The sequence below is a fragment of the Macrotis lagotis genome, chromosome 2, assembly GCF_037893015.1.
Source record: "Macrotis lagotis isolate mMagLag1 chromosome 2, bilby.v1.9.chrom.fasta, whole genome shotgun sequence".
In the NCBI taxonomy this organism is placed as follows: Eukaryota; Metazoa; Chordata; class Mammalia; order Peramelemorphia; family Peramelidae; genus Macrotis; species Macrotis lagotis.
In genome coordinates, this window is record NC_133659.1 from 107,773,253 (window position 1) to 107,790,598 (window position 17,346).

General features: G+C 35.9%; 1 protein-coding gene across 2 annotated transcripts; it reads left to right on the forward strand.

The window, feature by feature from the left end:
• The first annotated feature begins 1,626 nt into the window (after positions 1–1,626).
• Positions 1,627–16,830, forward strand: C4BPB (complement component 4 binding protein beta). 2 transcript variants are annotated; one of them, XM_074222554.1, is made up of 7 exons: positions 1,627–1,676; positions 1,890–1,986; positions 2,493–2,666; positions 6,906–7,088; positions 9,176–9,269; positions 15,368–15,488; positions 16,653–16,830. In XM_074222554.1, exons 2-7 carry the CDS (start codon positions 1,929–1,931, stop codon positions 16,806–16,808), a joined length of 786 nt encoding a protein of 261 aa, XP_074078655.1. In that variant the 5' UTR covers positions 1,627–1,676; positions 1,890–1,928; the 3' UTR covers positions 16,809–16,830. The 2 variants fall into 2 exon arrangements, with proteins under 2 accessions (XP_074078655.1, XP_074078656.1); XM_074222555.1 differs by having other exon boundaries at positions 1,642–1,676; positions 1,893–1,986.
• Positions 16,831–17,346: the final 516 nt, after the last annotated feature.

Here is a 17,346-nt window from a genome sequence, read left to right on the forward strand (position 1 = left end):
CTTTTCAGGTTTCTAGGGTTGTCAAAGAATGAGTCTTTCTGTTAATCTTCTTATACTCTTTGAATTCATTGTACCCCATGCTCAATTGCTTCTATGTCTTATTTACCTAATATATTTCATTGATAATTTTTCTCTCTTTTAACCAAGTAACAAATAGTTTTGCTATTTACTACTTTATAGAATAACTTGATATTTAGTGGTGATCGATCCCTTTCTTAGATACTCTTTTTTATGTCATTTCCCCTGAGAGACTTGATCTTCTGTTCTGTTAGATACCCTTAACTATCAGTTCCCACTTACATGTCTAAGAATATTTTATATTTCTCCCCTTTATACATTTTTTGTTCCAGTTAAATTGGGCTCTTATTTCCATACAACATTTCAACTACTATTTCCTTGTGTTTCATCAACAATACCTCATGTTCAGAATATACTTGCTTTTCATCTCTATCTTAAAATCCTTAGATTTTCTCTGGGCAGCTCCCATGTTCTAACATGAGGCCCTTCTTTATTTTCCCAATTATTGACACTTTCTCCCTCATAAAATTATTTTGAACTTCTTTACTTATGCACATATTATATCACCACTTCCCAGAATGCAAACTCTGTGATGGCAATGACTAATTTGGTATTTGTCCATAGGTTCCCATCTTCTAGCACAGAGCTTTGTGCCTAATAGACAATAAATAAATGTCCCCCCCCCAATTTTTGCAATTTTTGCAAGGGTTAAGTGACTTGCCCACGGTCAGATAGCTAGGTAATCCTTAGATGTCTGAGGCTGTATTAAGTGTCTAAGTCCTCCTGACTCTAGGGCTGGTGCTCTGTCCACTGTGCCCATAAATGCTTTATTGATGTAAAGTTGTTGCATTTAAAGATTTTATTCTACTTTCCCCTTTACAAAACCCATAATCTCTGTTACTTTGCTAGAAACTGAGAGCTCTTTTCAAAACACTCTGGCTTTCTGAAGTTTTGGCAGAATTTCCTTTTCTATCCAGAACTTTCACATGTTTTCAAAACTAGCCTAGAGCTGTTCCCTCCAATCATCTCTCAATGAGGTTTTGTTATCTGTAACTGGACCACAGAAGAGTTCTGCTGAAGAATACATCTGAGTTCAATCTTGGAAAATCAGGACAATAATTCATTGTAGGATTTTGGAACTCTCATTCTTTTTAAACTTCCCTGCTTCCTCTTTTGGGAATAAAACCAGTAAGAATCAACAGGATGCAGAGATATGACCCTTTGCTGGGAGATTGCAGATTCCAACCAAACTTGGGTCATTCCCCTAGCTAAAGGCTATCTTTCTCTCCAGTAGATGGGGCAAGAATCTAGTCTTTCCAGAAAGCACTGATGCTTATGGTCTCAAGAAGTGAACTCCCCTATAACTGGGGAAAGAGCAGGAAGCAATACACATAGGGTCCCATCCAGGAAAGAGTCAGAGACAGCACACACTTTGCATTTCTACCCTTCCCCTTTTTTCCCTCTCATGCCAACTTCAATTTCTTTAATTCTGACCTTTCATCAGATAGGGGTAGAGCATAGCTAATGGCAAATATTGACAGAGGTCAAGAGCATGGGCCAAGGACTATGTCTGTGAAATGAAACTAAGCCTGGGGTACAAAGGTGATGGTCAACCATTGGTTCAGTATTCCCAGAAACAAGGTATTTCCAGAAACTAGGTAATTTGGACTTGGCTGCTTTTCTATTTTTTCATGTATTTTCAAAGACTATATTTTCCTTCAGATCTTGTTTCCTGCATTGCTCATTTTTCTTCCTAACAGGATACTTTCTTAGCATAAATGATCCTTAGATTTCCCTTCTAGTAAACCCAGGGGAAAACAGAGATCTGATCTGGTCCCATTTAGTAACTGAACATCTGATTCTATTGAAAGCAGGTGACTTGGCTGGGAATCCAGTTCTGAACTGAGCAGATGAAGTCTTGGTTCATGCCCTGTATTCTGGCTGCATGGCTATTCCCTGCCTCAGGAGGTAAGTTGATTTCTTCTCAAGTTCCATTGATGAGACACCTTAGATCAGACTTAGTTCTAGAAGGACTTGCCCAAAGCTACTTGCAAAATCACAGCACCTAGAATCTCTACACATTGTAGAAGTTTAGTACATATCATATAGAGGCAATTTCTGATAATTTATTCCCCTCCCCTGAGGTAGGATGGGGAGGAACTGAGGGAGTGGAATTAAAAGCTACATTCCAAGATCCTGAATGATCAATTGATTTCAGTCAAGTTGGAAGGATCTTGAAACCGGGTGCAGTGAAAATCCTGAGACTCTTTTGATAGTCTTAAAAGTAGAAGATTGTCCTGACTACGGAAACCATTTATAGAAGGGAGTAAGGGGTGAAATAGAATGGATGCAGGCATGAATCAACATCTAAAATGTCAGTCAAAGGGGAAGGGAGGCTCCAGGGGACTGTAAAAGCCCAACAAGGGCATCACTCCTGGTGTCAGGAGAGACTGACTCTTCCCTTTCTCTCACAGATCTTTGTCTGAATCCTCCTCCAGTCAACTTTAGTATTCTTGTAGTAACCGTTACAGAAGAAAGGTTTCTGGCAACTTACTACTGTATCAGAGGTTACCACCTCATAGGGAAGAAAGAGCTTTTCTGCAATAAATCCTCCTTGGAGTGGGACTCCCCAGCACCTACCTGTCTCTGTGAGTTTGCTTCCCCTGCTTCCAGACTTGGACTTAGATGGAAAACTAATCTAGCTAGAAGAGACCATAAGATATCAAACTGTACACAAGCTATACCTGGGTCTCTATTTTTAAAGATTTCTAGGGGTAAAAAATTAGTAACTGGACACATAGCAGATAGTCAATAACTATCAGTGAACCAAAATTGAATGTTTTTCTAATTTAAGCCCATTTCTTTTATTTGGGAGGTGAGGTTCATTGTAGAGATAAAAAAATTAATCTGGGCCTTTTTCTATCAACCAACTAGTTAATTAAGCACATACTATGTGCTGAGAATAATAGTGGATTTTAAAGGTACAAAGTAAAAAAAATAGCTTCTGCTCTTACATTCCATTGGGTGCAGGATGGGAGGGTTGGGACAGATACAAAGTATTCCCAGGTAAAGTAATACAAAGTATATACCAGATGAATAATAGCAATTTTGATGGTGAAGGACTATTAGGTAGAGGAATCAAGAATGATCTCATGTAAGAGAGTCCTTAAATTGTCTTTTGAAATGGAAAAAAAGTGAGGAGGGAACACATTCTAAATGAGGTGGGAGCACATTCCAGTTATGTGGGAGGGTGTGTAAAGTATGGAGAAGAAAGATAGAATATATATATATATATATATATATATATATATATATATATATATATATATAATTGTATATAAGAAACATCAAAGTGGGCCAGTTTGACTAGAATGTAGCTGGGATGAAGGAGTACCATATAGTTAGCTTATAAAGATAGGCTATTGGCAGATTATGATGGGTTTTAAATGTGAGACAGAAGACTTTTATGGCAAATTGTACTGGTATGTGCTCTTAAGTAGGAAAATGGGCCATTTTATTACACATCTTTACAGATTTCTGGAAGCTGATATGGGTTGACAGAAAGTAGGCAGAGCATATGTCACATGCATTAAGGACTGGTCCTTCATTGGCAAATCTTCCTCCACATATTTTATCCTAGAGTCTATGAGGAGCCACTGGATCTTGTTGAACCAGTATTTGACTTGACCAGACCTCCATCTAAGAACATCTCTTTGATCATTGTATGGAGGCAGGAGACTTAGGACAGCAAAATCACTGAATATGGAGTCACAAGCTCTGGGTTTGACTCCTAGCCATGACATGTTACTGGCTGGGTCAACAAGCATTTTTTTAATCTAATTACATGTAAGAATAGTTTTTAACATTTATTTTTGCAAGATTTTGATATAATCTATATGTGTACAATTATATTAAGCATACTTCCATGCTGGGGAAAAAAAGAATCAGAGCAAAAAGTAAAAATCACAAGAAAGAAAAAGCAAAAAAACCCAAAAACAACTGAAAATAGTCTGCGTCAATCTACATTCAGACTCCATGATTCTTTCTCTGCATATGGATGACATTTTCCATCATGAATCCCTTGGAATTATCTTGGATCACTCAGAAAGCTTTTATTAAGCAATTAGTTTGCTCCAAGCCCTATGCCAAATGCTGGCCATGGAAAGGAAAATAAAAAATAAACCTAGTCCTTTACCCTCTGTCAAAGAGCCTACATTCTGTTGATAAGGACAACTTGTAGTTAGACATATACATGGAAGATGAAAGATAATCTAAAAAGAGAAGACATTAGAAGCTGAAGGCCCTGGAAAAATTCTTTTTCAGAAGGTAGGCTTTAGGAGGTAGAGCACACTGGGCATGGTAAATGACAAGCAAGGATGCTTAAATATTAAATTATATCTTTTTGTTTACTATAAGTGCAAAAGAGAAGACAAAAAAGAAAGGAATGTGTTGAGTGAGAGGTCAGAATGTAGAAGCCCAATCAGGTTCTCTAGGTTCTCATAGCTACTAAATGTCAAAGGCCAACTTGGAACTTAGTTCTTCCTGACTCCAGCTCTGTCTATTTACCATATGATTTTATGTCTGTTCAGGTACAAAGATAACAGATTGAGAGAGTAGAAAAATCAGCATTAGCAGCTGAGGGTCCTGGAAAAATCCTCTTTCAAAAGATGGACTTAGGAGGAAACATATTCTAGGTATGGTGAGCAGTCAGTGAAAGTACACAAATAGGAGACAAGAGTGTTGTATTGCAGGAACTGCACAGATGTCAGTGATACTGGAACATAAAGTGAGTGAAGGGAGTACAGCTTTAAAAAAACTAAAAAATCAAAAGAGGCCACATTATGAAGGTTTTTAAATGCCAAAAAGAGGACTTTGTATTTAATTCTGAAGGCAAAAGGGAGCCATTGGAACTCACTGAGAAGGGATATGGTAAGATCAACATTTTAGGAAAATCTTTTTGACTGAAGAGTGGAGAATAGCCTGGAGTAGAGAAAGACTTGAGGCAGGGGAAGACCTGAAGCAAGTCACTGCCCTAATTCAAGCACAAAGTGATAAAGGTCAGAACAAGTACCAGGCTATGGACGGAAGTGGATATTTTCAAGATGTGAAAGTAGAGGCAATAAAAGTTGACAATAGGTAAGACATATGGAATGTAAGCAAGGAATTGAGGATTGCTCTAAGGTTGTAAGCTTGAGTAACTGGGAGTATGGTCATCAATAATAGGAAAGTACAGAAGGGGTAAAGAGTTTTGGGTTAAGGCAACAAGTATTTACGAAGCATTTACTATGTGCTTGGTAATTTGCTAAACACTGGTAATACAAATACAAGCAAAAAGACAGTCCCTCCCTTCAAGGAACTTACATTCTAATAATACAGAAAAATAAAACACAAAGAAGAGCAGAAAAATGGGGGGACTGAAGTTACCTGTGTAAGGATAACATGTCTGTGTCTAGAGAGTACATAGAAGGGCTGGGGAGGGATAGAAGGATGGCTAGCCTGAGCTCTTCCCCAAAATGGAAACCCAGAGAGGAAGTAACCATTGGGAAAAGAGTAATAATAATAATAATAATAATGTTTGCCCTTCATTCTCAACAAGACCATGAAATCAAGGAGGTGATGCCATGATAAGCACATGAATTGGATTGGAGTGAGGGGAGCTGTGCTAAGTCACCAGTCTCACTTTCTCCTCCAGAGCCATCTGGGTCTAGTGGCCAGATATGAATTGGGACCTTTGAAGATGTCCCTGGGATGTGAGGCAATCAGGGTTAAGTGACTTGCCCAAGGTCACACAACTAATGTGTTGAGTGTCTGAAGTCAGATTTGAATTCCTATCCTCCTGAATCCAAGGCCTGTGCTCTATCTACTGTATCACCTAACTGCCTTGGGGAAAGAGTGCTGACAAAGTGGAAGAAAATATAGAGCCAGTTATGTTCTATTTTGGACATGTTGAGTTTGAGGTGCCCATGGAACACTTAATTCTAGAGGGTTAAGAGAAATAAGTTACTAAAGTTTCTTAACATTCAATTTATACCTACAAGCCATGGAATGCTTGACAAATCACCTAGCATTTGTCACAGTTTTCTCATTGGTAAGAAGGGGAATTATAATAGCATCTACTTCTCAAGGTTGTTGTGAGGACCAAATGAAGTAATAATTGTAAATAATAATTGTCTGGTAAATAGTAGGCACTATATAATTGTTCACTCTTAGCTATTATTATTTTCTTATCTATATAGTAGATACATATTTATACAACTTCACAAGGTTATGAAGAGAATGTTTTTACTTTTATAAACTACTATATTATTGTTCTTATTATCATCATCTTTAAAAACATAATCAGTCAACAGGACTCTAAAAGTATGTCAATGCAGACATAACAATATACCAGTTCTATTTTGGTCAGTGGGATTAGCAAATACTTTGTTCAATTTCTTTTAATTATAACTATAATTACTGAATTTTATTCATTGTGTGGCTCACAAAGACTAAGCAATTCCTTTTCTCCACCATTTTTGCTGAGCTAGACTTTTCTTCTTTTTACTTCTTGCTCTATGTTTTTTTACCCTAAGCACACTTTTACTCTTGTTCACACTGAACAAGAATAATTATTATTTCCTATTGCTTTTTTTTTTTTAGGTTTTTGCAAGGCAAATGGGGTTAAGTGGCTTGCCCAAGGCCACACAGCTAGGTAATTATTAAGTGTCTGAGACCAGATTTGAACCCAGATACTCCTGACTCCAGGGCCGGTGCTTTATCCACTGTGCCACCTAGCCACCCCTTCTTATTGCTTTTGATCTTGAAACCAATGACACTAGATGTCTTGACTTTAGTTTTTCTCCCTCCATTTGGTGTAACAATTTCAGAGCCCCTGTTTCCTCCTGTAGTGGGTCACTGTCCTAACCCTGTGTTGATCAATGGTCAACTGAATTCCTCAAAATTGGAGCCTGTTTCTGAAGAGGAAATTGTCACCTTTAAATGTGACACCAATTATATCCTGAAGGGCAGTAATTGGACCCAGTGCCAAAAGGACCATACCTGGACACCTCCCCTTCCCATCTGCATAAGAGGTAAGTTCAAAAGAATCAACATGAAGTCCTAACACAATTATAGGAATTCATTAAGGACATGGATATGTCATGATACTCTTTTCTATCTGGGAGGGTGATCAATATTATGTAAGGAACTAAGTAGGCATTCAGTCTCAGAGTAGTCTCTTTTGTCTATTCTTTTTTCTTTTAAACAGGGGATAGCTTTCTGACTTATTGAGATGAAGTAATATATTTGGAAATGAAGATATAAAAATCAAACGTACAATAAGGGTTTTTTTTTAGGTTTTCATACAATAAGTTTTTTAAAGGATTATAAAGTTAGCTAAGAATGTTATGTGCAGTCCCAAATATAGGAAAAGTTAAGAAATTACTACCAAAAAAAATCAGGTTTTGGATCATTTCAAGAAAAGTTATCTTGAATGACCTGAATATCCAGGTTAGAATCAAATTCTGTTGTTGACCAAAAAGGGAATGGAGAATTGAGAGTTTGAATGAGGTGTTGTAATTCTTTGGGCCTGGTAAAAGTTAATTGGATTGTGTGGACTTGGAATTATTACTATTTGTACCTGAAGATACTCTCACACTGTAGCAAAAAGTAGTTTGTTTCTATAAACTGCCTGGACATATTAATCATATAGGAAAGGAGTACTCCTGAAGAAAAGACAAAGCATCCAAGAAAATTTTTCCTTCAGTGACTGCACCCCTTGGTCAACAACAGAATCTGATTCTAAGCTGAACATTCGATGTCTTTATCTTGCTAATTCAATCCATATTCCTTCATCTCAATAAATCAGAAAGCCACTCCCTGTTTAAAAGAAAAAGGAATAGAAAAAAGGAGAAAAAAATCAGCTCAGTAAAACTAATCAATATATCCAACTAAGTCTGGCATTGCATGGAGTATTATCTACCCACTGTCTCTCACATCTGCAAAAAAAAAAAGCAAGAAGGGAAGCAGATGTATTTTTTCCTTTCTTCTTTGGGATTGAGCTTGCTGTTATTTTCATTTATATGGTTGTATCCATTGTGCATATTATTTTCCTTTCTTCTTTCTTTATATTTTAACATTCAAATACTTTTCTATATTAATCATTTTCTATGGTACAGAAATATTTCCAAATGAGAGTAATAGAAGAGATAGATCCCACCCTCCTTTAAGCAGAAGTGGATAACCATCTACTGTATATATTACATTTGGGATTTCTTTCATGTTATGGGTTGGACCAGATGGCCCTAAAGTCAAAAAATCAAATTCTTTGAGTCTAAAAATCCATACATTTCTGAATCACAATCTGCTTAGCCAATCTATCCTCCAATCAAGGGTGAGCTTCCAATCCTGACCATTATATAGAGTCACAAGTTTTAAAACTCTGGAAATATATTGAATATCTTAAGTTCACCTCTCCCTATTGTTACCAGTTTCACTATTACAAATGAGGAGACTAGGGTTCAGGCTTTCTCAAAATTATATAGTTAAGGGGGCAGCTAGATGGCACAGTAGAAAGAACACCAGTCCTAAATTCAGGAGGACCTGAGTTCAAATCCAACCTCAGAAGCTTAATAGTTACCTAGCTGTGTGACCTTGGGCAAGTCACTTAACCCCATTGTTTTGTAGGGGGGAAAATCACATAGTCAACAAGTGGCAGCCCTAGAAGCTAGTCAATGTCTCTTGATTCCCAGTCTTTCATTCTTTCCCCTATTTTAGGGTATCTCTCACCCCAAGTTCTTACCAAAATTCCTTTTTTTTCAAAGTCTTACACCTATCATTATCACCTATCTAAAGTGTTTACTTCTGAAGCATATATATGTTCAATAAATGTTTGGCAAATACATAAATAAATGAATGAATAACTATGAATTGCCTCTGTAGTAGATTTCTGCTTTTCTTCTGCTAACATGAGCCAGGTTGGATATAATTTCAAGTTCTTAAAATGAGTTTCTGGGAAGAAGCATTGATGCATGAAAAACTGAGGTTTAGATTAAAGGGGAAATTCACACATGAAGATTTAGGGAAGTTAAGGGTAATGAGGCCAGGTAGCCCAGTGCCCAGAACTGCTGGTTGTATCTTGTTGTAATATTCACTCTGGCATCTTTTTTTTTAAATCAAGAACAATGCAAACCTCCCCAAAGGTCAAACCATGTCCACTTTAAAGCCAGCAACTTCAATCCAGGGTCAAGGGTTACCTTCTACTGTGAAGATGGGTAAGTCAGACACCAGGATCCTAGCCCACTATGGCTGATGATAGTATTAATAAACTTTCATTTCTGTAGCACCTTAAGAGTTTGTTGCTTGCTTATTTATTTGTTTACTTTTACAGAGATCCATCTTCACAATAATCTTTTTTTTTTAGGTTTTTTTGGCAAGGCAAACAGGGTTAAGTGGCCACAATAATCTTGTAGATTAGGTAACATAATCCAATTTTACAAATGAGGAAACTGAGCCCCAGTGATGTTCCATGACTCTCACATGACTCTAAGTGTTAAAGCCAGGACTGAGATCCAGGTTTTCTCTTACCTCCTAAAGGAACTTGCTTTCTCCTGTTCCATGCTTCTTCTTCCAGGAAATAGGAGCATCAGCCACCCTAAGCATTATTTATCTGTCCTGTTAAGATTCAACCACCTGGACCTTGTGAAGGGATTGCCCAAGGAGATATATAAAGTCCATATCTAGACTCATTTTATTCCAATGAACCGCTACTTACTCTGTGTCAATCTCCCTGTTTTTTCCTGGCACTGGAGCTGGTCTGGTCTATTGGCATCATTATAGCTCTCTATTTATTGGAAGTAATCTGATTATCTGTTCCAATCAAGATATGGGGGAGAAATCTCATTCCCTCTAAATTTCACCCAGATAAGTTATTTACTTATTTTAATAATTTTATTTCCTTAATTAATTAACAAATTCAATTTTTTTCTTCCCCACATTGAAAAAGTCAATGAAAACCCAAAATTTTTATAACAAATATGCATAGTCAAACAAAATAAATTCCTACACTATGTACAAAAACATGTTTCAACATGACCCATGAGTTCATCACTTGTATGTAAGGAGGTAGTGAACATCCTTCATCATGAGTCCTCTGGAATCTTTACTGGTCTTGGCATTGTTCAGAGTTATTAAGTCTTTTAAAGATGTTTATTTTTGTGGTGTTGTTAATGGGTAAAATCATTTTTCTTGTTCTGTTCACTTCACTATGTATTAGTTTATGCAGGTCTTTCAAGGTTTCTCTGAAACTTTCCCTTAATTTCTTATTATTCATATGATATGTTTAACCATTTCCTATTTGATGGGCATTGTTCTTTTTTTGTCTCTACAAAAAGAGTTGATATAAATATTTTTATACATGTGAATACTTTCCATTTTTCTCCAATGTATTTGGAGTAAAGGCCAAGAAGTGATATCACTGAATCAATGGTTATTTATGTATAGTGTAATGCTTTTGAAGACATAGTTCCAAACTGGATTTTAGAATGGTCAGGTCAAATAATAGCTTCAGCAAGAATGAATCGATGGGGGGTGGTTAGGTGGCACAATGGAGAAAGCACCAGCCCTGGAGTCAGGAGTACCTGGGTTCAAATCCAGTCTCAGACACTTAATAATTATGTAGCTGTGTGGCCTTGGGCAAGCCAATTAACCCCATTGCCTTGCAGAAAAACCTAAAAAAAGAATGAATTGATGGGTCTATTTCCCATTCCCTTTCCAATTTTTATCATTTTTTCTTTTTTTTTTGGTCATGCTAATCTGACAGATATGATATACAACTTCAAAGTAACTTTCATTTCCATTTCTCTGATTATTAGTGATTTGGAACATTTTAAAATATAATTATTGGTAGCTTTGATTTCCTCCTTTGAGAACTGATTCTTCATATCTTTTGATCATTTCTCAATTGAGAAATGGCTCTTATTTTAATAAATTTGAATCAGTTTCTCATATAATTTGGAAATGAGAGTCCTCTATCAATGAAACTCACTGAAAAGATTTTTTTCCAAAGGTAAAAATCTGCTTCCTTTCTGATTTTAACTGCTGTTTTTGTTTGTCCAAAAGCTTTAACAATTTTATGAAATCAAAACTGTACATTTTATCTTCTGTAATTCTCTGAATATCTTGCTGGGTTATGAATTTTTCTTCCGTATCTGTGGATCTGAAATGTAATTCTTTCTTGCTTCTCTAATTTGTTTATGATGTCACCTTTTATGTTTAAGTCTGGTATCCATTTTGATCTTAAGATAGATTATATAAGATATAGCTTGATATAGATATATCTGCCAGACTTTTACAGTTTATCCATAAGTTTTTGTCTAATAAGAAGCTCTTACCCTAGTAGTCTGAATCTTTGAATTTATCAAACAGAGGATACTAGATTCATTTGATACTTTGTTCCATCTATCACCTTTTCTCTTTCTTACTCATTTCCTTATCATAAAACTATTTTAAACAAAGTGTTTTACTAAGAATTAAGGGAAGACAAAGAAAAGGAATACTATATAGAAGAAATAATAATAATAATAATAATAACAAAGCACCATAGACAAGTTTAGATAGAGATTTACAGTCTTCTTTGTGATCATATTTCAGATTCACTCATCAATTTCCAATGACCTAGACACTAGTTCCTCCCTCTTGTGTCAATCGTGTCTTCTGCGTGTTCATGTGACTTCATTGGCACCAAGTGTATTGGAAAAAATACATCTGAAATCAAGAGAGTGACTGGCTTCAAATCTTTCTTTATCATTTAGTACCCATGTGAGAATTAGGCAAGTCACTTAATAATTCATTCATCAAGTATTTATTATCTACTATATTTCAGACAAACATACTGGGTTATTTTGAGGGTTAGAAGGAATTTCAGAGGTCAATGAATTCTGGTACCCAACTACAAAAAGAATCCCCACTATAACATGGCTGACTATGGCCATTCAGAGTTTGCCTGAAGATCGCTAAGAAGGGGGAAACCACCACTTTTCTAACAGTAGCTAGGTAGTATAAGTGAATATCATGCTGGCAGGAATATCATAGTGGCAGGAAGAGCTCAGTTCAAATCTGGCCTTAGACACTAATTTGTATAAGCCTGGGAAAATCTTTTAACCTCAGCTTCCTCCTCAATAAAATGAGTACCTATCACAGAGTTATTGTGAGGATCAAATGAGAGATTAGCACAGTGACTGGTACATAGTAAGTACTATATAAATGTTTAAATATTATTAAAACTGTTATTATTATTATCATTATTATTATTATTATTAAGCACTAGAGGGTAGTTAGGTGGTGCATTGAAACACAGCACCATGCCTAGAATCAAGAAAATGAGTTCAAATTTAGCCTCAGATATTTACTAGCTGTGTGATCCTAGGCAAGTTACTTAACCCAGTTTGCCTTAGTTTTCTCATCTGTAATATGAGATGGAAAGGGAAATGGGAAACTGTTCCAGTATCTTTGTTAAGAAAACTTCAAATAGGGTCCCAAAGAGTCAGACACAACTGGAACAACAACAACCATAAAATAGGCATTCGGGATAAAGAAGATGAAGAACTACAAAGAATTAAATAAATCCTTGTCTTACATTCCAATGTATGAAGGATTTCATTCCATTAGGGGAGACAAGTACAAATAAAACTTAGACAGCATAAATATAAAGTGAATAAAAGCAAACATCAACCAAGTTGTTAAATATAAGGTAATTCGGGAAGGAATTAGTAGTTTCAGGCATCAGGAAAAGTTTCTTGTGGAGGTGGCAACCAAGCTCCAAAGTGAAGGACAAGAGGGCCTAGGAGGGGGAGAGGGTGCATTTCAAGCCTGGTGGATAACCAGTGCAAAGCATGGGCATTAAAGTGTTGTATGCCTAGAACATAGAGAAGTGGACCACAGAGTGTAGGAGAAGGAATAATATCCATGAGGCTGAAAAGAAAATTTAGAACCAGATAAGGTAGAACTTTACAAGATAAATGAACTGTATATTTTATCTTAGAGACAATAGGAGGTTAGTTATATGGTTAAATCTGTGTTTAAGAACTGTTACCTTTTAAAAAAATTAGTATTGATATTTGGTTATTTACTATAAAAGATTTGTGAGCACCATATCAAATGATTTGTGAGCACCATATCAAATACAATTTTTACAAATCTTTTTGGAAATTATGTGCTGGCTGTTTATTTTGTTTCATAGTCTTAATTGCTTCATTTATAAGTTTCTTTTCTTCTTTGTGTATTATAAATGCCTAACTCATTCTGTCCTGAAGTTTAGGCAGCAGTATAGTAGATGGACTGAAGTGGGGAGTCACTGAAATCAAGGACACCAATTAAGAGGTTATTGGGGGGTAGCTAGATGGTTCAGTAGATAGAACACTGGTCTTGGAGTCAGGAGAACCTGAGTTTAAATCTGATCTCAGACATTTAATACTTGCTAGCTGTGTGATCTTGGGCAAGTCATTTAACCCCATTGCCTTGCAAAAAACAAATAAAAAAATTGGATAATTAAATGAATAAAAAAAAGAGTCTATTGTGGGGACAATTAGGTGGCACAGGGGATAGAGTACTCACTCTGGAGACAAAAGGACCTGAGTTCAAATTAGACCCCAGCACTTACTATGGGTATGACATTTAACCTTGATTAGCCTCTAAATACACACACACACACACACACACACACACACACACACACACACACACACCACACACACACACACACATATATATATTATATATGTTTGAAGCTTAGTTGCCACCTCCACAAGAAACCTTTCCTGGTGCCTGAAACTACTAATCCCTTCCCTAATGACCTTATATTTAACAACTTTTTTGATTTTATATATACAAAATATGTAATATATTTAATAATATTAATATTTATAAATTCTGTTTATATTTAATTTAATATTATATTATAATATATAATGTATTAATAATATTAGTATTTAAATATATATTTTAAAAGAGGCTATTGCAATAACCTAAGCAAAGAGAGATGAAGATATGAACTATAGTAGGCAGATGGAAGGGATTAGATGTAAGAGACGTTGCTGGGTCTGTTATGTGGGTCAAAATTGATGATTTGTATATGAAGCATTTTCTAAAGCTTCAAGTTCTATATACATGTTGGCTATTTGAATAATGAGCTCTATCTTGTCCTTTAATCTGATTAAATTTGATTAACTCCATTCAGGAACCAAAAGCAGATTTCTTCTCTCTTCCTAGCTCTAAGGGTCCCTTAGGGGCTGCATTATGTTTCCATTTCTGACCAAGGAAAATTCAGATAAGTTTAAGAGAATTTCAGATAAAAGATAACCACATGAGAGGGTTCACTGACTAATCAAACCTATCCTAGAAGCTGAATACATTTTCTGAACTTTTCTCAGACCTGTAACTTCAGTGCTTTAGGCCAAGGATCTCTTCTAAATGCCTTAAATATACATTAAATATAATGTAGATGAGAGAGACAGCTAGGTGGTGCTTGGTCTAGGGTGTTGGGTCTTGAGTTGCAAAGATCTTGCTTCAAGTTGTTCCAAGTATATGACTTGGAGGGGCGGCTAGGTGACGCAGTGGATAGAGAACAGGCCCTGGAGTCAGGAGTACATGTGTTCAAATCTGACCTTAGACACTTAATAATTACCTAGCTGTGTGGCCTTGGGCAAGCCACTTAACCCCATTGCCTTGCAAAAACTAAAAAAAAAAATCATCTAATCCAAGTATATGACCTGGGTTTAAGTTTTCATTTGAAAATCCCACAAGAGGAACCTCTAGCTCTATAGAAGAAGAAAGAATATTTATAAATAAGACTATTTATAAAGTTCTTTTTTAGATGGCCAATAATTGGAAACTGAGGAGTTACCAATCAATTGCTTAATGGCTGACAATTTATGGTATATGAATGTGATGGAATATTATTGTGCTGAACTGAACGATTTAGGGGATGATTTCAGAAAAATGTGGAAAGAGTATATGAACTGATGAAAATGGAATTGTGTAGAACAGGGGAGCAATCTAAACAGTAACAGCAATATTGTAGAACTGGGAAAGTCCTTAACTTCAGTTTTTCTCAACTGTAAAATGAGGATAACAACACCTACATTCCAGGGTTGTTGTGAAGATCAAATGAGAAAATATTTGTAAAGTATTCAGTATAGTAGTATCTAACGTACAACCGGTGTTCTTTAAAGTCTTGTTGCCTCCACAAAACTGCCTACAATTGTGTAGTGTCCAAGTAAGTATATTGGAGTACAGGGGACTCTTGAAGACCTTGTCCTGTACCCCTCAAAAGATACAAAGGCCTCCTCTGTCACTCATCTTGTTTTTGCTACAGATACCAGTTAATAGGAGAACAAAGCTTGCAGTGCATAAATGGGGAATGGAGTGGTGAGTCACCCATTTGTGAAGAGGTCTTGGAAGCCATCAGAGAGGCCCCAGTGGAAGCTGAGGAGTCAGTAAGTATTATCTAAGTACCCTATTACCTTTGAGCACAGTGGAGTTTGCGGATACATGGTGTTCAAACATAGAGTAATCCTGCAACCCAGGGTTTCTAGGTCTCCCTCTTCAAGGCAGAACAAGATGGTGACTGGTACTTTTGTGACAACTAGAACTTGGGATGTTGTAGTTTTCTCATATCTAAGTACCAAATCTGGAATGAAAACCTAACTACTGATGGGTACTATGAAGTTCTCTTTTATCAAATGGACTGAAAGAACTTAATGTTTCTTATTTCTGAGTTGTTTCCTGTCTTTCCTGTTACTCCCGAGGACATTTCTGCCATTCTAATATATGTAGACAGTGCTGTTACTAGCAACAACTTCTGAATCCCCTTCAGGCTCAGAATCTAAGTGACACCATGGGAAGGCTGATCATAAGATCATAGATTTAGAGCTGGAAGGAACCTTAGAGATCATCTTATCTAAGCCTATCATTTTACACATGAGTAAACTAAGGCTCAGAGAAGTTCAGTCACACAGACAATAAGAAGCAAAATTCAAACACACACCTTCCAAATTTTATACTCTTTTCCATCATACCACACTTCCATAAAGACATCCAGATGCTGGATAAAGGATATATATATATACAGGGATTCTAAACAAAAGGCATTTTATTTTTATGGAGACTTTCCTTTTGGTTAAAAAGTATTTAATGACCAGCATAATTTCCCTTAAAGATTTTCTTATTATCTATCTCAGGAAGTCACTTTATTATTATGTGACAATAACAAGAATTCCTTTAAGAGTTCCTGAATTTCTGAGTCTCTAATCAAGGAAGATTCTATACTCTAGTGATTGTATTGTATAGTTGTTTTTCAGTCATTTCCAATTCTTCTTGACCCCATTTAGGGTTTTCTTGGTCAAGATATTGAAGTGATTTGCCATTTCCCTCTCTGCTTCATTTTATATATGCAGAAACTGAGACAAATAGAATTAAGTGACTTACCCAGAATCACACAGCTAAGATGTATATGAGGACAGATTTAAAATGATGAAAATGAGTCTTCTTCACTTCAGTCACAGCACTCTTTCCACTAACCCACCTAGTTATCCTAGTGATTATTTGAGTAATGAGCTTTAATATTCTCCCAGAATTATAATATTGCTTTCTTTCCCAAGTGTGTGTTTCGGGAAAGGAACAACATTTGTGAAAATGTACAAAGGATGATGCAGTGTCAAAAAGAAAACAGAAAGACACTAGAGGAACTGAAATACTCTATGGAAATCAAGAAACTCCAGCTGGAAAAAATAAAAGCTGTCATGAGCACAGAATAAAAGAGAGAAGCTTTTGAATAAACTTTGTTTTTGCCTCTGAAATTCATTTACAATTAATCTGGTCTCTCTCTTTTTTTTGCTGCTATCATTATTTTTTTTCAAAGCATCATTCCCCAACTGAAAAATGGTCAAAGTATATAAATGGTCAGTTTTCAGACCAAAAAACCATAGTTTGGTATGGTAATATAAAAAAAATGCTCTAAATCACTATTAATTAGAGAAATACAAATCAAAACAACTCTGAGGTACCACCTCACACTTAATAGATTGACTAATATGGAAGAAAAGGAAAATGACAAATGTGGAAGATAATGTGGAAAAATTGGGACACCATTATACTGTTTGTGTAGCTGTGAACTGATTCAATCATTCTGAAGAGCAATAAGAATTATGTCCAGAAGGCTATAAAATCCTTTTGATACCCTTTGATCCAGCAATAACAATACTAAGTCTGTATCTCAAAGAGATAAAAAATAAAAAAGGAAAAATAACTTATATGTGTAAAAATATTTGTAGTAGTTTTTTTTGTGGTGCCAAA

What these genes read in the sequence shown, in the direction of transcription:
- C4BPB (XM_074222554.1), top strand. Translation starts at nt 1,929, where the DNA reads ATGAAGTCTTGGTTCATGCCCTGTATTCTGGCTGCATGGCTATTCCCT. An exon ending in CCTTCCCATCTGCATAAGAG is followed by an intron (nt 7,089 to 9,175) that starts GTAAGTTCAAAA and finishes TTTTAAATCAAG; the next exon opens with AACAATGCAAACCTCCCCAA. An exon ending in ACCTTCTACTGTGAAGATGG is followed by an intron (nt 9,270 to 15,367) that starts GTAAGTCAGACA and finishes TTTTTGCTACAG; the next exon opens with ATACCAGTTAATAGGAGAAC.